The sequence below is a fragment of the Manacus vitellinus genome, unplaced genomic scaffold (genome assembly GCF_001715985.3).
Source record: "Manacus vitellinus isolate BGI_N305 unplaced genomic scaffold, ASM171598v3 scaffold_11_pilon, whole genome shotgun sequence".
In the NCBI taxonomy this organism is placed as follows: Eukaryota; Metazoa; Chordata; class Aves; order Passeriformes; family Pipridae; genus Manacus; species Manacus vitellinus.
In genome coordinates, this window is record NW_021938895.1 from 13,393,687 (window position 1) to 13,414,273 (window position 20,587).

At 38.2% G+C, this 20,587-nt stretch overlaps 1 protein-coding gene across 6 annotated transcripts in view; it reads right to left on the bottom strand.

The window, feature by feature from the left end:
* Positions 1-2,876: 2,876 nt before the first annotated feature.
* The window catches only part of RNF144A (ring finger protein 144A), a 66,213-nt gene continuing 48,502 nt past the window's right edge, over positions 2,877-20,587 (bottom strand). For all 6 annotated transcript variants that reach the window (XM_018088852.2, XM_018088851.2, XM_018088853.2 and 3 more), the window contains 6 exons: positions 15,307-15,411; positions 15,034-15,094; positions 13,755-13,962; positions 11,761-11,908; positions 10,459-10,548; positions 2,877-7,644 (listed from right to left, as the gene is read on the bottom strand). In XM_018088852.2, coding sequence (XP_017944341.1) covers positions 7,513-7,644; positions 10,459-10,548; positions 11,761-11,908; positions 13,755-13,962; positions 15,034-15,094; positions 15,307-15,411 — 744 coding nt within the window. In that variant the 3' untranslated portion in view covers positions 2,877-7,512. The remainder of the gene's footprint in view (positions 7,645-10,458; positions 10,549-11,760; positions 11,909-13,754; positions 13,963-15,033; positions 15,095-15,306; positions 15,412-20,587) is intronic.

Genomic DNA, 20,587 nt, shown 5'->3' on the forward strand with positions numbered 1-20,587 from the left:
TTTGGAAGAAGGAAGTGATTTAATTCTATTCCTAATACACTTTCTTCCACGAAAACTACAAAAAATATCGCAGAACCTTCACCAGTCTATTTAATATGGGCAATCTGCATTGCACCAGGATCAGATTTCTTGCTCTAAAAAATTACACAGAGAACTTCTTCTTCCTGTAATCATATATATAATAAGTATACTGACTAGAAGTCACATTTGACATTTAAGGAGATGTTGCACATAAAGTACATATCAGCTAGACACATACATAGATCCAGATTTTAGAAAATTGCACTGAGTGAGGACACCTAGAATTTATTCCCAGGAGCCCTCTTCATTGGGATCTAGGTTCAAGTTTAGCATTTATATACTGACTATAGTGTTAATTTCATTTTTGGCTTTAAAAACCAAAAGAACAAGGAATACTGGACTAAATTCCCAGTTATCACATACAACTTGACAATGTTCTCTCCTGACACACATCACAAAAGAACTGGACTCTACAGTCTTTTAAGTGCACTTCCATTGCTTGCATGTCTGAGTTGGTTTGCATGATACACAGCTTCTAAACATTTTGTATATGTGCCACATGTGTTAAGTTACAGTCACTACACATATATTCTCATCTGGAAACACCATATGGGAGCAGAGTAACCTGGTTCTAATTTGCACCACCAAGTTCTGCCCTGGTATCTGAAAGCAGTCCTCGCCATAAGGCACTCTGTGACTGCTTCCCTCAGTTTTAGCCATGTAAAAGTTATATGCCTGGACAAAGATAGTTGTCTAGACTTCCTCTGTCAAACCGTGTGTGGGAAAACCCACACCTAAGTAGTAGCTTGAGAGGCTAAAGTTTGTTTATACAACTACTTTAGTAAGAACCATAGGACACAAAGCGAAATCTCTCAGGAGATGTGTCTTTGCACTGACTACCATAAGTTAAAGCCAGACACATGAATGCCAAGACAAATCTCATACTCAAATGGTGTCAGATACTAGGCTGAATCGTAATTTCCAGAGTGCAGAATCTGAATAGCAAAGGCTTCCTTGTATAAAACAGCCTTACCTATAATTATCAAAATCAACAAAAGTTTTCATCAGTTTCACTATATCCCGCATAAAATAACTCTTGGTATAGATGCAGGGCTAACAGGCAAGTTAGCACAAAACAGCACAAAAATCTCTTATCAGAAACTTCCTAGTTGATCTCCAATTAAAAAAAAAAAAAGAAGAAAGGTGCTTTGTAGATGTGGATGCATTGTGCTTGTAGGTTGATAGTGTCAATTCCTAGCACTACCCCATACATGCGTGAGTACACAATACAAATGTGGGTAGAGCCCCTCCCAAATCTCCGTTCGTGAAGCCTAGTCATGATGACCTGACACAATACAATTTCTACAGTCACATCTCCATTAGTACCACTGTGACTAGCAGAATGCTAGAACTATCACAAAGTTTTTGCGCTGTGCAATTCTATTGCTTAAATCTTTCTGATTTTACGGGACAGTTACTGCCATGATTTTGACCTGAACTCTCTCATTCAACACCCAGGTACACTTCAGGAGTTATTCTGGGCCTTGGGCCACTCCTAGCAGAACTTATTACTACGGATGTGGGTCACATCCAGCAACTGAATGATCCTGGACACTATTTACTAGAACATCCATGGGCTATAAGCTTGCCACTTAAGAATTCAACTTAAATGTTCTAATTTTAGACAATCAACTGTTACTTAAGAGTTTCTCCAGTGCTTGATTTTTGGACGACAGACAGTTGTGCAGAAACCCAGTCACATAGCTGAAGGCATGGGTGAGAAAATCTTTCTACATCAAGGTAAGTTGAACCTGGCAGAGAGACTGAGAAAGTGCCCAGGAGCTAAATGTTACTAAACTATATGATTACTGCATGTGACTAAGAAATAATCCCACTCTTTAAGAGAAAACTACAATGCAAAACATGGTCTAATTGGAAGCAACAGATTGGTGGAGTCACAGAAGCAAGCAGAAAGATCACTTTGTTACCAATACCTGCTCCTAGAATATGTCAAAACCCCTCGTAGCTTTTATAGACTATTTTCTGCCCAATTAATTGAACAAAATATCTAAATTGATCCTACCCTTATGGAGAAAGATCATTATGCTCCATGAAAACGAAAGAAGGAATGACCGAGTAGCAGCTATTACGTGACCTTGATTTCTCTAAAATTGTCAAGTATAAAGCATGTAGATGCATATTATTTATGCACTGCATTTTCTTGAAGAAATTGTGCTTGTGCTTTTTCATGGGGAAACAAATTGTGAGCAAAACAAAGGCAAAAAGCGAAAAAGAAACTATGGGGACTGAAGGGAAGTCTGCATCCTCAATTGCAATTTAGGCAAAATACAAAGTGCCTGTTGGTGGAGTCAGGAACACTGGAGCCCATTACCACTGTCAGAGTTAACTATGCTCTGTTGTTCAGGAGATTGAGCTTTGCCTTTAACAGTTTCACTTCTGCATGACCAAACTGAGGGGAATACAAGCTCTTCACAGCCACCTCCACCAGATCTAAACCTGTGGTGCAAGAATATACACACTCCTCAGAGTGATCCTTGGGGTAGCCCATTCACCTGCCTAGAGCGTCCATCAGTGGACTGCAACAGGAGCTGGACCAAAGACCCAGCTGTGGGTAAAATTAGCTCTAGAGATACGCAGATTCCCTCTTTTACCTAAACTGGAAGACGGTGAGTCAGAAATCACAGTCATGCCCAGAAGTGCCGCAGGAGGTCTCCAGGCTGTGTTTGCTCTGAAAGACTGAGAGGCAGAGAAGCCCAGAGAATCCTATAAAAGTGCTTTTCTTTAGCAGACGTACAGAGCTGGAAAGTCACTATGAAGAATCACAGGAGACACACTCATTTAAAATATCTATTGAAATTACAAATTAAACTCTTCAGTATGATTCAAAGTACAAAACACCACATTAAAAGGCATTCAACAGCTCTTTTATACATCACAGTGTTAGTGGCACAAAATGTACTTACATTTCAAATACATCAACAGAACTATTTTTACACTCATCAAATACATTATTTATACATATGCATGACTCCTTCATGCTTATCCCTATACAAGTTTAAAATACATCATGATAAAATGATCAAGAAAGGTTCAGTTATGGACCACGTACCTGTACCTAATGTTCCTGAAATTCTTATAAGAGATACACAAATCAAAGCAATAATGAAGACCACAGGGCTCTAAACACAAACAGCATGCCTTACTTAGTATAAGTGCATTAGCAATTAAGCGCTGATACAGGCTTTTTTTATGTCCTTAATATCACTTATTAACAACCGTATTCTACTTGTTTTCCTCAGGCTTTCAGATTATGTATGTGAAATGTACAAACTTTGGTTTTTGAAAAAGCAAACCTGCACAAAGCTTTATGCATGCTGCACCTCACTGGGATAATGGCCTGCATTAAATACATTTATTCTTATACAGTAAAAGGTCTACAGATGAAATGCACAGAACTTAATTTTTATCTTCCTGGCCATAATATTTAAAAAAAAAAAAAGCACTTCATACTTTTCTGACCTATGAATGTTTTATCCCGTCACCTCCAACAAATGAGGGCTTTTCACTACTTTTGTCAGGAGATCAAATGTAAGCTGAGATTTGATCCAGTCAGCTGTTATTTGGGATTTTGCCTAATTCATAAACCAGAGTATTTGAGGAAAGATCATGCTATTTGGTATGTGAGGGAAAGCATCCCAAACTCTTGACATGCTAAAGTCAGTAGGAGGAGACTTCAGGATGACTGCCAACATGAATAAAACTGAAATAATAACATAAAACAATAGTAAGCTTTTATAAATAACGTTCATCACAAACTCTTGAAGAGCTTCAAACCCAATTAATTTGCCCTCACAGCCCTCTTATGAAGTAGGCAAACATTGGTTCATCCATTAAAAGGACAGTTAAATTGAGATAAAAGGAGATAAGTGACTTGTCCAATGTGGGGGAAAACCCAAAGCTATCATCATTGAAGTTAATGTGGGCTGTGCTCCTGCTCTCTCTCTCAGGACTGACTTCAGCCCAACTAATGAATGGCAAGCCTAAGGACATCCACAGCCTCTGGAGTTGGGACTCAGCACTCGCTAGACATGATACCACTTCATCCAGAACATGCAAATGAAGTACTGTCACAAACTCCATTAAAAACAGTATTTAAGAATGGGTCATTCACTTAAGAGTTGGACTCGATGATTGTTGTGAGTCCCTTCCACCTCAGAATATTCTGTGATTCTGTGTGAACGCAAAACCCTAAATGATAGCATAACCATAAAAATGCAACAGAAATCATATTGTGATACCTATTTTTCTGGTGAAAAATCTAAAAAGCCATAGCTGTTGTAATTTCATTTGAAAAGCAGCAGAAAGAAACATTAACTTTTCCATGGCAGGGCATTTAAATGTCAGAGTTTAAAATAATGTATTTACAATTCAATTTCAGGGTATTTAATGTCACAGTATCAACATAAGCTGTAACATTAAAACACTCTGTATATAATACCTTACCACCAAAAGTTGCTACTTTGAAACCAAATAATCAGCATTACAAAAAATAAAATAATGACAACAAACAAAAAAAATCCCATACAGATGGAATGACATTTAGCAAACCTGAAAAGACTAGGTATTTGTTAAATATATGTAGGCATATAGTCTATCCCAACAGCCAGGATGTGAAATAAGAGTTGCGTCATAAAAACCTCCAGTAGCAATTCAAGTGGGTTGAGATCAGAGATATACTAACATAGTTTTCCCATTATATATAATGTTACCTGTGAGCATCAATTATAAATTATTATTTAAAAAAATCTGTATTTGGAAAGGACATTTTTCTTTCCTTTTTGTTTTAAATTTGGAAATGCATTAATTTTGACATTGATTATTAACTGGCCACACAATACTCTGGGAAACAAGTTTTGCTGTATTGACACATAAAGGCTAAGAAAGGCATAGAGAAAACAAACCGTATCATACCAGGACACTCTAATACTGTTCACAGGGCACTGAACCTCTACTGTTTACTATGACCCCAGTAGTACACATATGTGGTCATCAGAGTCACAGCCACAATACAGCAGAATCTCTTAGTGCCACCAATTAGAAAATTAATAACACATGAAGTCTTTACATCCTGTTGTCCAGGTTTTTCCTCTTCTCCAGTTAAACAGAATTACAGGGCCATGCAGGAAAGGCCACAGTTCAAGCTTACCTGCTGGAAGCTGTCCTTCTCAGAATCCTTCACAGAAGGTTTTCTGCACAGTGAAGCTATGACTCAGGACAACCCAGGTGCTTGGCTTGGGACACCTCTGGGAGATGGACTGAGCTGATGTCAGAGCCAGAGGGAGATAAGCACTTCACTGCCTGCTGAACTCAGCAGTGATTCAGACACGCTTAGGGGCTGGCAAACAGTGATCAAATGCACTACCCAGTCTTCATTACAGATATTTTTTAAGAACAAAGCAATTTTTAATAAATTCTAGACTACTAAAAATACTCAGGTAACAAAAGATCTTAACTGCGCATTGCCATAAACAATCTGAAGATATCACAAGGAGTTCATATTTGCTGGAAACCAGCTATCCTTTTTCTTCACATTTTAGTGGCTGAACTCATTAAAATCAAGCCAAATAAGTGAACTACAGATACCCTCCAGCTCCTAGAGGTAAAATCTGTGGTTAGACACAGTTTGAATTTAAATAGCATTAAACCTGGAAGATGGGGGAGGAGAATAGTTTTATAAAAAGACAGTGGCCCTTTTCAAAACTGCACCCTACAGTATTTTTATTAACAGATAGACTGTAAAACAAAAGCTAAAGAGTAATTTTTTACGCTTGAGCTAAGAAAACACATTCCCAGTCTGTGACAGCAGACAGTAGTTGCATTTAAGGGTCTTAAGACATTTTCAGTGTAAAGTTATTCTGGCTTCAAGATATCCATTCACCTCAGTACATTGCTGATGCACAGAACTAAATGATGATGACAAAAATGCAGTCAGACGACAGTCCACAAGCCTGTTGAAAGAATGTTTTCCTTCAATACTATAGATATACACATTGTTTCAGGTGCTTCATATTTCATGGCAAGAAGTTATCAGTCAAATTCTTGTAGGCTTTAAAATCAAAGCAAAATGGTTTTCAATAAAATATTTCTAAAGAGAAACCACAATGATGCAGCATGTTGGCTAGCACACTTTACTACCCTGAAAACACAGCACTGAATACTGCAAAACTATCAAGTGATTATTTTTCAAATAAAACCTTATTTTGTTACAGTATTGTTATTAACACAATACACCACATATACAATATTAACTCTGAAATGGGCTAACTAGTTTACATGTAAAGTAGAACTTCCACATATATGCCAGGCATTTTATTATTACAGGGATAATTATACAGGGATAACCATGATGTATCTTTATATTTAAAAGGGAAGATTCATTGATAACCCAAGAGTCTGCTAAATATTAAAGTTAGTCCTGTATTTTTAAATAATTGCCCTAAAGACAAGCAATATATCCTGAACTTCCAAAATATTTCAATAGCACAGCTATTTACACATTTGGTTTAAATAGGATTATATATATATATCTATGTGTCTATAAAAAGATTAAGATACCTGGATTAGAAGTTATGTAGCCCTATAAGTGTAGCAGAACCCTAAACAACAGCAAAAAATAACAACTCAGAAAAACACCAGTGGTCCAGTGGTAATCAATACCATCAATGAATTTTTAAAAGAACCTTGATTAGATAGCAGGTTTGTGTCACTACTCAACCTTACAGCCTCATCAATTAATTTTAAAATGTAGCTTTTAATCAAACAAATTTCTTATAAGACTTGACAAAATTTGTAGAAGGCAGCAGGATGAACTTTGTCCCTCTAACCCTCCCCAAATTTCAAGAAAGGCATAGGATGGCCTATATGCACCTTACTAATTTTATTATACTTGGAAGAATAGGTACTAGAAAGGACATTGTGATGGTTTTAACAAAAACAATGTGTAATAAACATAATAAAGTCACACTAAGTTGACTATCTGATATAAATGATAGGCAACTTAAATATATACAGGAATAAGACACCAAATCTGGAAGCGAACAGATATGCAGAAGTTTATACTTGTCTGCTTTTTCAGCTTGTTTTGCTGATGTTGTTCAGTACAGTTCCCAGTCCACTAGCAGGGCAGCACCAACTTTTTGCATTATTTTTAGCAGTATCACCTCTTGATTTCAGGTAGCTACCCAGGTCCGTGGTCTCCCTTTAGCACCAAACTTGCCTTCTGTTACCCTCCTTGTCTATTATCAAGTGATCTATATAACAGTGGTAACAACAGTTCCTGGAACCAAGACTGTGTGTCAATGAAAAGCAGAATGGGGCAAGTAAGGCTACAGCAATGTAAGTGCAAGAGAGAAACATAACAGCACAATAAAATAAAAACACGTGTCGTGATGAGTCCAATCTTTTCCCAGACTAGGTAGGTAGAGGGTCATCATCTCCTTTATTACATTTGCACTTGCAGCACAGAACAAATGGTGTAGCAAGTAGAAGGAAAGGGGAGGCCACCAAAAGTAGAAGACCAAATCCTGCAAAAATTCCTACCACCTGCAAGAAAAAGGGATAACATTGCGTCAGGGATAGCATTGCCTAGATTCTGTGCCTGCTGACACCAGTGTATCATCAGTGTCTGTCAAAAAGACCTCAGCAAACGCCATTGACCTTACCAGAGCCAGGACTCGCTCCAGGTGTACACTGCAGTCAGCTCCTGCGACCAGTAAATGCGAGGGAATGCAGAATATTCATGTTTCATGGTTCCAGTCAGAACCACTACACACAACTCGGTTCCATCACAAAACGTGTGCAGATGGCTATTTGCCTTTTTGAGTTTTCCTATACCTCAAACAACTAATGAAGCAAATGACCACTCAAAAGTTTAGGAATTTCAGTCACAGATTAAAAACACCACAGATTATAGGAGGACTTAGCATATGCAATGGCTTTCTGCAGTCAGACCTAAGCTCATCCTGCTGCTTCAGAGGACCACAGACTTATCCATCCTGTCAGTGTGCCAAACTAATAACTTCTACAAAGTTGAAATTTGGAAAATTATTTAGAAAAACATTCAAGTTGAGGTTCATTGCCTGAGAAAGTTCCCCATTTGCCATAGGTAGCTGTAAAGAGTGATGCTGCAACAATATGCCCACAAATTATTTGAGAAAATAATTTAGATTTATTCACATAAGAGTGCCTGTGAATAATTTTGAATAATGAAGGCAAGAGTGGAATGCTAATTTCATAGCAAAACCTCACAACAGAAGGCAAAATGAAATTAAGAGTGCAGCATTCATTAAGAATTCTTCTAAGTCAGTGTTAGATATGCCATTCCAATTAGCTGGCAAATATTTAATTGGCCATGGTATAGATGGGACAATCCACTAGCACTTTTGCTGGCCACGGGAAATTTCGCATTTTGATTACCTTGCACATCGTTTTGCCATCACTCCACTCCGGGAATTCTGGCAGGGTGAGAGGGCCAGGTGCCTGCGGGAGATGGCGCTGTGGGACAGCGCTCACCATCCCTGGCTCCGGCACTCCTGGATTCTGGCTGTCCAGGGATATGCAGCTCAAACCTCATTGCCCTAACAATTTTATTTCTTCCCAAGAGCAATTTCTTTTTCAGCTTCAGAGGTAGGCACGTTTCATAATGCTTTTTTTTTTTTTTTTTTGGTGGCGCTGACAATTGGCTGCAACTTCCATTTACTAATCTTCGCATTATTTCTCAAAGATATAAACCAAAGCTAAATTCTCATCTTTAAAAAAACAGGAGCTGCAACTATTGCTGTGTTGCTTTTTGGAGTCAGCATGCCCTTCTCTAGCTCTTTGCAGTGCAGGCTGAGTGCAGTGGTCAGACAGAGCCAAGCTAGAAGTAAGCAATTCAATGGACCAGACTGACTACTGGTAATTAAAATTAAATATCTATTTACACCTTCCTTTCAGCCTCAATATGCCATCAAAAAAAAATCATCAAGTTTCATTTTTGTTTGTTGTATTGGTTTTCTTTTTGTTTGGTTGGGGTTTTGTGGGGGATTTTTGGGGTGTGCGTGTGTGGTTTTCATTTGTTTATTTTTAAATAAAACTGACTGCTGAGTATTACTTATTTATTTTCTACTTGGTTGTTCGCCTTCTGAAGACACTGCTGCCTTATTCAGCATCAAGTCATTTCCTCCGGCCAAAACCAATATTTTTTTAAACCCACAAACAACAAATCAAAGGCTGACCTCAATTTACTTTGGGTAAATCTAAGAATAAACAACTTAGTCAAAGAAACTTAACATAAGGAAACAATTGCAGTGTTGATTTGGCTTTAGTGGGTTCAGCAGAATTATATCTTGACTGTTAGAGAATGATCACTTCCTTTCTCAACAATGACTTGATCAAACATACCGTGTATTAAACATATTTGCACAAACTGCGGTGGCTTAGAACAGATTCCAACTATCAGATTAATTGCCTCATATTACAGGTGTATCAAGTAAGCTTAATGTACCCATACACTTCCTAAGATACCAATGGCTAAGCCAAGCAAAACCCAGTCCATAGCTCAGTCACTCAGTGGTGCATGTGAAAGGAGAGGGGTAAAACCCTTTTATTTCAGTTTAGCTGTTTGCCCAGACTTGAGGGTTATTCTATAGACTTGGGGCTTATGCTCAAATGGAAAGAAATCCGTACTTCAAGAAAAGTACTTCATCTCAAGTTAGGGTAGCTTTTTACAGGCACACAGTTTAGGAAGAGATGACTCAGATACACTGTCCCTGTATCTCTGAAGTGACTGTAAAGGCAGTAGACTGGACCAAATCACACATTAGCATTTATACTGCATTCCTGCTGAGTCCAGCCACACTGAATCTAGACTACAAGAGCTATTCCCACACTCTTTACACCTGTCAATTTTAACCTGTATTTGAAACTACTGATAAGCTTTCAGGGTTACTTTCTATTCAACCTACACAAATGAGTCAAATGGAGTCCATAGCAAGATACGGACTGTATTCAGGCTAATTCCTTTTTCCAGTTCTGGATCTGGACCTAAAGATCCCTCGCAAGAAGAGCTTTCCTGTCAATAATATGGATGGTGGCAACCTAGTTTGTCCTCCAGGTTCAGTGAGAACATATCAGGGCTGCTACTAAAGTGGCTCTGCAAATGTACCTTTCCTCATTCTCAGTGGCTTTTTGTCAAGGAGTGTCCTCTCTTGAAGAACTAATTGTTCCTCTCCAGGCTACTGCCCTCTTTAAATCTGCTATGAAAATCAGTTACCATTTAGCACAGAATTTTACCCTAAGGTGTAAAATGAGTAAAGCAAACAAAGACACTATGACAGCAGTAGACCTATACAGAGTTTTTAAAGATCTGAGCTTTACCTGTGTCCTGTGCCAGATAACAGATGCCCTGGAGTGACCCAGCTTGTTTCGACAAGGTCCTTTGTCATAATGTATAAGGAGAAAATCATCCTACAAAATATTAAATGAGAAGGTAGGCAATAAACAGAAATTCTTCAAGTTACAAAATACCATATCCTAAGAACCTAAAACTGGGAATTGAATAGAAAGATAAAAGCAGGCAGATATGGCCAGGTCTAACCTTTCCAAAGCACTTTTTTTACAGTTATAGATATATAGTGAATTCTTCTCCCAAAGGCTCTCAAGCTGCATATTTAAATGCTAGCATGGAGTTTAGCAAGAAGATCCAAGAAGATAAGCTGACTATTGCATATATTTTACACACACAGAGAAAGAACAAAGGAAAACGAATACTTGTACTGCAAAATTCCCGAAGTTGATTCCTTTCACTAGTTGAAGAATAGAAGAAAGACAATACAGACTTCTGAGATATTATGTCCTATCAGTCCTGCCATCCTCACACAAACTAGCCAAGACAACAGGCTTAGTACCAAGGGAATGCTGCTTTTTATCTGAGCATGTGAGAAGCCTGTGACTTGAGGACTGTTATTAAAGTATTCAAATGGGACAACCACAGGATTTGAGTCGTCAGAGTAGCTTTCGGGAACCTAACTTCCTTTGCTATTGTTAACAATGCTGTAAAGTAAAACTGATAACATGGAAACAGATGTTGTATATACTCTGATCCTTGGGCATGATAACAGGCTGATTTAAAAAAATATAAACAAATGACAGCAACAGCTTATAGACTGATAAATTCCTCGTGTTGGGAGAGTATTGTGTTCTTTTTCCTATGTCAGATCTATTTCTTGTCTCACAGAATACAATGAATGGTAAACAAATCTGACTGTTACTGACACACCAAATCTAGTTTATCTGTTAAAACTTCCTCAGACTAATAGCATTGCTACATTCATCCCTTTATCTCCTTCAAGAAGGGCACCACTGAAAAATAAATACTGAAGAAAAAGCAATGCCCCTCCTCCATGTTAGTTGCCATATATAGATTGTAAACAGATTATTCTCATAAAATTTTACTTTTTAATAATTATTTACTGACACACACACAGAGCAAATGCTCAAATCACACAGGTCAGACAAGTAAAACAGAGCATATAAATCCTATCAAATTTCCAGCAACAGCTCTGGTGGGTTGTGGCCAAAAGCTAGTGAGCTATTATTTAATTCACTAAAGAGACAGCCACATGGTAAAGCAATGAAATTCTAGGTTTCTGAGAGCCAGAGTGCATGGCATATACTCACATCAAGAGATTCCAGACAGTACCAGCAAAAGGCATGTTTGCAATTCTTACACATCATTTGGGCACAGCCTTCATCTCTTTCAATGTAAACTTTACACTTTGGACAGCGTTTGATTGGAGCGTTGTCATCTTCCATTTTAAAAACTGAACTGTGGGAGAGAGTGAGAAATCAGTAAGATATGTGGCCATGTCAGTTTAGAGAAGACCGTCTAAGAACTGTGCTACAAAAGTAAGCCTGCTTTTTTGTTAAAAAAAAAAAAAAAAGAGAACTTACTAGAGATTCAAGTATTAAACTGAATTTTATTATTCAGATATTTTGGCTATACACTATTTTCGAAACATATCTCTGGAAAAGATGTTTAATGACTACAATGTCTACATAAACGTTAGGATATTTTCTTTACCACATATTTTCCAACTGTTTTTGTTATCTAGTTATACTAATAGATATTAAACTGTTTTCTCCTGGAATGTAGCAGATGAGCAGCTAGGTCACATCTAAATGTTTTGTACCTCTAGGTCATTTTCCTTTTTTCTCCCTTCTTTCTCAGAAAAGGGAACAATCCCTTGACTGCACAATAAGACCAGACCATATTCCTTTGGATTGAGCACCAGGGAGAGATTACTTATCTCTGCCCTCCTTGAGGATCCTCCCTAGGAATTTCCCTCCAAATAAAGAACCATAAGGTTCTGGGGGCATGTCATCCTTCCAGAGTTATCTCTGTCCCTGTTGACACAGTCCTAACAAGTCACTGTTCATGAGTTAGGATTAGCATCGACTCGTCTTGCACAACTGTGCAAAACCACAGGTGTCCCCTCATATAGTGAGCAGAACACACAGGAATGTTGAAACACTGGAAGAACATTTATTTCTCTTGGGGAGCTTTCTACTGTATGCAGGTTTTATGCACACTAATAACTAAAATGTACCTTAAGAAATGACAATTCCTGCAGCAACTGCCAGTGGAGATACAAGAATAACTGATGGGGAATCAACAGTTTGCTGGAAAACAGGCCTGACACTTGATTGATTGGTTTACCCAACAGTAGGATAAAAGAACACACACTAATTACTTACACTAGGAACAACTGTATTACAGAAAACTGCTTTGCATCCATAAAATGCATATGAAACTCCAAATGCATTGTAGCACAAGTTGCTACTGGCCCATTATGCTCCAAAATAATGAAAAAAATCAACTTTTACTCAGTGGAGTGAAAAATAAAGCGTGAAATAATTAACTAAGAGCAACAAAAAGACTAAGCAAAAATAGATGACATTTTTTACCTTGCCATGAAATTTAGCAAGCTTCAGTTCTTGTCAAACACACACAAAAGCATGTGCAAAAGTTGGTATATTTGATCAGGAACTTGTCATGACAGCATCCTAGCTAGTCATCTGTTACAGTAAACCTTGAAAGAAGACAAGTTAGGAGTAACTAAGTCCAAGGCTGGGCAGGGCTTTATTGATGCCTTGACCTGCGATACAATCTTTGAAAAAGTCCAAACATGAAGTGGAACACATGCACAACAGCCTTTCTTATTCAGTGGCTGCAGTATGCCATGGGAAACTGCTTGAAACAAAACTTAAGATCATGGGCCAAATGTGCAGCAGTTAGGATGATTGATAGGGCATCCTAAAAATCACCGTCTGGCATGATGTTACTGACCCGCACATTGTCCAGGAGAGCAGCAGTAACAAGATCTTCTTTCAAGGAAGCTCATGAGCTGCCTGGATGTCATATTTTCCCACTGGGGCAAAAGGCCAATGGCCCAAGCAGCTCCTTTGTGCTTTGCTGGGAATGGTGGCAAAGAACAAGGCTGCCAAGAGCTATTCAGTTTTGGAATATGGCATTAAAAGAACAGGAACGACTAAGAAAAGGAAACAGCTTTAGAACAAAACATCAGGAAAATGCCTCTTTACTATTCATAATCCGATTTGTTCAATAATTGAGTGTTTAGTTTCTAAATACTTGATCTTTTGCAATACTTTACCTTGTTTCTCCTGGAAGAAAAGAGATTGGCATGTTCTCTTGACAGCCTTGACCTGGATGCCAATTAGATTTGCAAGCAGAGCAGAACTCAATGTCGCACACTTTGCACTGGACCAGCTGGGGGTCCTGTGGGCTTGATTCTTGGAGCTGGCAAACTGCCTGGCAAGTAGAGGATGGACACCAAGTCCGGCATGGATCCAAAAGCACTTCTGCAAAGGGACATAAAAGAACAAAATTCAAAGGCGGATACAAGACTGGCCTTCCACAACAGTGCATTCCAGCTGAGGTTGGCTGGCAGGGCTTTTGAAGACACAAGTTTTCAAAAGGAGCCTTTTAATTTATGCTACCCACTTAGACATAAACCTGGCCTGTTTTCCAAACTAAAAACACCAAACTAAAGTGAGCCTCACAAGTCCCAATTAATTGCCCACTTTCATTCACTGAACTAAACTTGTTCTGAGAATGAGATTTTTTTCTTTTCAGATGTACTTCAAATTAAGCACAGCATATACTATGGAGGTAAAACCCATTAGAAAGTGTTTTTACAGTGCCTTGCTCATTAGGATTCTTATTTCAAGTTGGCCTCTGCCTTAATGTGACCACATGATTAACAATGGCATAAGACTCTCATAGAGTTTCATCTCTTTCTTGAAGGTTTCTTACAGGTAAGTCATTTCACGTTTCAAAGCCCACTGAAGACAATATAACTAACTAACTAACTAAAAAATTAAATTACTTCAGTGGTTTCTAGGCTGGATCCTGCCCTCAGCAAAACCTTAAGTTCTCTATGACCACACCATTCCACATCCTGATAGGCATGCAGTCAGCTTAACACGAACCCTATTAATGCTTATATCATTACACACTACACATAGAACTGCTTGGTAATTCGGCACCAGATGCCATCCCAGGAGATAATGTTGACTCTGTGAAAGAGGTCAGTCAACCTCTCCAGCCCCTACAGTAGTAGTAGTCAACTTAAACAGCAAAGCTCAAAATAGAAGTCACTCCCTCCCTTAGTTATATAGCAGTATAATACATAGCAATTTTCTTTCCTTCGTCTATTGCCAGAGTGCTGTAGTTCTGGGAATCACACAGGCAAGAACAGAAACAACTACTTTTTGGGTTTTGGTTTTGATTTTTTCTTTTTTTGTGATGACCAAACAATTAATGCACAATGCTACTGCGTGAACATATGCAGAGACAGATTCTGATTTATAGGATTGTTCTGGAATGATACCATTCTCACAGCCTTCAATGGGTAGTGTTATATGTGTTACCTCTTTCAAACTGTAGCTTCTTATATCTTTGCATGATTTCTGATGCAACCATGCACTCAATCTGTTGAAGGAAGTAAAACAAAGACAAATTTCCAATTAGGAGCAGCAATAATCTAACTAATTTTAAACAAACAGAGATAAAATATTTGACCTTTGATGAATTATTAAAACAATGTCTTGTCAACAATGGAAGCTGTGACATAAAGAGCAAGACACATTTAAATATCCTGTAAAGACAAGAAAACACTCCATTTGCAGTAACAGCGTACCTACCTCATTTTCTTGCAGGTGACCTCGCTTTGGGCAGGCAGCATCAGGGCAGCTGATTGCTGTTTCTAGACCTTCTTTGATTAACAGTTCCACATACTGTTTTAGGCACTGTAAGACAGTGAATAAATCACTCAGTATTTTAACAGCTTTCCTCTGAAAATTGGAAGAACTCAAACTCTGCAAAAACAGGTACTACGGTGTCCCTTTTACAGCCATGGGCTTTACAGCTTTTGCCACAGTCATACCTTTAAGCAGAAAACAGTAAAGTTCATTCCCCATCAAATCATAGAATCACTTAAGCTGGAAAAGACCCCTAAGATCACTGAGTCCAACTGTTTACCAAATAACTGTTCATCAAATCCAAATATGCTGCAAATTAAAAAAATAATAATGGGGAAAAGGACAAATTGAACAGGGAGCAAAGAGGAAGGGAAAAAAATAATAAAACATCATCGTGATAAAATTAGACATTCCAAAAATCCTTGTGACTAGAAGCCACAACATAGCTTAGTAAGCAGTAACTCCCAATAACTACTCAAAGACAAACATCTGTCAAGCATATCAGAGCACAAAGGGAGTTGTGTATCTTGCCTTCATTGTTCTAGAAAATAATATCTGAACTTCACGGTTAAAGAGATATCTTTTCCATAAGAAGGAAAAATGTGAGAATTAGGACTCCGCAAAGAACTACAGTTTCCATGGGGACTGAATAATAAATATTGGTAATACTAATACTTTTCTCCCCTAGCAACCACAGTGTTTTACCTAAGTCATAACTGAAAATGTAGCCTCTAACACAGCAGCACACAGCACGGCAGTCAACAAAACAGATAAGAAAAAAGGGTATTTTTGACCAAGGGCAAATTAAGACCAAACCTTGTTATTCTTGAAAAGCAACTACCCCCTTCCACCTCCACCCTTCCCACATGAAGGTGAGAGCTAATGCATAGGTGTCTGCTGGGAAGGCAAGGGAATGATAGAGACAGAGACTCCTCTCTACAACTTCCACCAGCCCAACATTACACAGAAAGAGCAAACCAGGGTCTGCTTCCCAGAGGATGGGTCACCCCACAGTGTTCTCACCCTGCTTGTGAGCTCAGCTGGCAGTGGCAAATCAACTACAGGAGTCCCCTAACTCCCTGTTACCAGATGTTTGAATAAAGAGAGAGGCTAGACCAACAGCAGAGTGAAATGAAGATATGAAACAAGCTCAGCATCCAGCTGTGTGGGAGGCAAGAACACACTCTGCAGCAAACTGGCAAAACAGGGACTTCAGTTACCATTTCCACAAAACACTTGCAAAATGTATGCAGCTGCTGACTCACCACCAGCCTAGGAAGGCAAAGGGTTGCACTGACCTTGCCAAGGCTGGCGTGCCTAACTGCACATCAGAGCACAAAATTGTTTCTTCCTTCCAGCCACACCATCAATGAGCACCTTTTAGCCTAACTCTCAAGCATGCAGCTTGTAGCTCTTAAGGTCCAGACTTTGAGCCTATTTCTCTTCTGCCTCTTGATTTGTCTATTCAGCTCCTTTCAGAGACCTGTATTAACACAATATTCTAGGTTTTAGAGCTCACAGCTTGACTGCAGCAAAAACTTCACTTCCTGCCCAAGCAGTCTTTCCTGCTCTGGTCCACAGCTTTTCTGGTAGCAACATGCCACCACCTTGATAGCACAACGAATAATTTCTGTTAGAGTCCCCTTTCCCTGTGTCTCCCACTCAGTAGAGAAAACAGGTCTATTTTTTGAAAAAGAAAGGAGACAGAAAACTGACACCTTAAAGATTTTTAATTGTGCAGAGAAATCCATATGTGACAGACTATAGTTTATGTCTTTCTCTTCATCAATAGGGACTTAATACAGACAACTGTTCACTTAGTAAATGTTTGATTTGCAGGTTTCCAAGCCTTCACTTTAAGCTCTTCAAGGCAGCTGGTGGAGCAGTTAAAGAGAACCACGGGCAGCAATCACCACAGGCTCAGTTCTGCAAGACCCAGATCCTAGGTTGTGTGCCTTGACAAACTGTAATTTCAGCTGTAGTGAGGTATTAGTGCTGCTATAATGACACTGCTGGCTCTTCCCTTTCCTCTCCATTTGCAGACGCCAAGTGTGGATTAAAATGAAAATGCATACATTTTTAATGCCAGCACTTAGCACTTATAGAAAGTACTTTTCAAGCTGAATGAGCTTTGCAATCATGAATCATTAATGTGGCTAATTCTCCTCCTCAACCTGTTTGGGACCATTGCCAAAGTCTATTCAATTTGCTTCCCTTTCCTCGCTTTACATCTTCCAAGAAATGACACAGTTCATCCCTGTCACGAGCAGCGTCCAATGGCCTTCCCCTTCCCCTGATGTGGTACTGGCCCCTGCCTCCTCAGCATCAGCACAGCCAAGTGCACTTCTCATGCTTCACCCTCAGGGAACTGTCTTAAGGCCACAAAATCTTACTGTAAAATAGGCAGAGGATAAAACAGCCTGTCCACTCAAGACTTCCTCACTCCAGAGATTTCTTAAGTGGAGAAAGAGTAACCCACAGTAGTTGAAAGAGAAGCAGATGCAACACATTCCAGTTTACCAGAAATGCTCAAACAACACTAGGATTAGTACTCAATTATACTCAATTATGAAAAGTTCATTGCAAAACGATTACAAAAGGATGACAAATAAATTGTTGCTCATTTTCTATATAACTTGTAGTTGATTCCATGCTGGAAGAACGTATCTTCATAGCCTTTTCAGTAAGGCAATAAAGTACTGTACAGCACGAAGAAAAATGTGGGAGTGTAAGTCACCCCAAACAATGTTCAAAATGAACTGTATTACATAATTTTTCTCAGAGAAAACAGAAGATGAAATTAGATACCTAAAGGTTGAGGTTGGACTAAAGTCACAAGATACTTCTTGTTGTACATCAACCCTTACAAAACAAACATGCTGAGAAGCATCTTTATTTTTTTAGTAGATGTGCATCAATTGAAACTTGCTTTTATTTGAAGAAGTACTTTTACCAAATTCCACTTATTTTTTTCTTTAAAAAAAAAAGTCATCTCATTTCAGTAATTAAATAACTAAATATTATTTAAGTAAATCACATTTGAAGGTACTCTAAACCTTTCAAAAACTGATTTTTTTTTCATTTGCATTTCTGCTTTATGCATAACAATCTCTAGCCAGGTTATTCTCGTTTATGCTGCAGTTGTAACAAGCAAAGAGGTAACTGGAGTAGCTTAGATTTCTATCCAACATGCATTCTTTCAGCATATCAAACAATTCAGGACAGGAAAACAGTTATTATATGGTGGCACCCCAGGACACTGCTAATGTTGTTTGGGTTCCTTAAGGATACAGATCTGGTTTTTATCTATTTATTATCTATTTTTTTTATTTATTATCTTATTATTTATCTATTTATTATCTATAACATTTCATTTTACAATGTCATGAACGTTAGACAGGCAATGAAAACTGCCATTTAACTCTGGCAATTTCCCACAGACAAAGGAAAGCAAAGCACTGCACAACATGTGTTACATATAAACTATATACAGGCTACATACACCATATATATAATATATATATATAACCTATAAATAAAGCTTTATATAAAAATTACGTAAAGTACAGGTCAAGATGCATCCAGTGCCCCAGATGCTGCTAAGATCAGTCAGAAGAGACTGGTTAGCTCCCCTGAGCATCAGCCCTGTATTTTTCCTTGTGCATCCCTGCTCTGTCCCCCATCCATCACTGTTGCCCTTTCTGGTGTGTGGATAACTTTCACTTGATAATTCAAGAATTCTACTGTCACTTGCTGTCCCCATGCCAAAGGGTAGGAGCACATCCACTTTGAGGAGTCTTGACCCAGATCGATTCTTACTTCACAAAGGTAAACTGAGAGCCCAACTCAGCAGCAGTTTTACTATAAGCTGCCTATATAAGTTGGGAATACTTTTGGTTTTGCCTCAGAGACAGATGGCTAGTAAAGGAATGATTTCCTTTCTGAAGCTGCCAAACACAGCTTAGTATTTAAAGCTCTGCAAGATGTGCTGTACTTCTAACCTTTATAGATCAAGGATTGCATCACACAGAAAGGTATGTTCAGTGACCACTACATGTTGCTGTTTTAGAGCATATCTTTTTGTCTAATGCTATGAAGATCAAAATATCCTGCGAGAATCAAAATGGTTATTTTTTGCCTGATTTCCAAACCTTAACACAATCTTGCTCTGTTGCACTTAGCTCTAACAAACCTGCACAGGCCACAGCAAAATTTATATATATAAAGAATTAAAATTTCTGGTTTTCAATCTTTTTTTCAGAAGAATTCCAGGAACAATCATGCTTACTTCTGATGATGGTGCTTTGACTTATTTCTCCCAACATAAAAACTCAAATAAACCCCATCCTAATTCCTAAGAAGGAATCTGGCTTTCATTATTTCCATGTGGGGCAACATTTATCTACCATCTACTTTGACACCAAAAAAAAAAAAAATGTATTCACTAGGTGCCTAAAGGTCATTTTATAATACAAAATGTATATAATTAAAAACACTTGAAGATGTTTTTGGAAAGTCATAACAAATTTACTTTTAAGAACACATTATTGCTACTATTGCAGCAAATGAGAAATGGCTTTTCAAGATGTCATCTTTAATTTGCAAGTTAGGTGGGCAAAAATATTATCCTGTATTATTTTCTTAACAGCTGCTAGGTGGATTTGGTCAGAATGTAGACTTCTGACTACATTAATGCTGCAGATTCAAGTGCCAAGTCATATGGGAAATTTTATAAATAAGTCAATGGATTTGGAAAAGCCAAAAAAGCATGACAGGATTGCAGAGCCAAGTATATCATCATATCATTTGATTTATTTCTTAAAACTTCAAATGTATTTTAGTGCTGGCACTAGGCCACAGTCATTCCCAAATAAAATGTGCACTACATGTAGAAACATCACATGCTGGTGTTGATAAAACATTTTTAAAAAGCCACACACACATAGATAAAATTGAAAGGAGAAAAAATGAAGAAATAAAAAGAAGAAATGCAGCTTTAACCAAGTTCTAAAAAGAAAAGGAAAATAGTTTTTTACAATGCATTTGGTAATGGTAAATATTGAAGATAAGCAAAGGAAGTTGCTACTGTACACAAAGATTAACCAGGTAAATAACCCCGCACTTTAGGTAGACAACCACTAACAGTTTGCACTGCACTTCAGGAACACAAGGAAGGACTGACATGCATTTTTAACAAGGGAGATTTCTTCAAAGTTCAAACTGA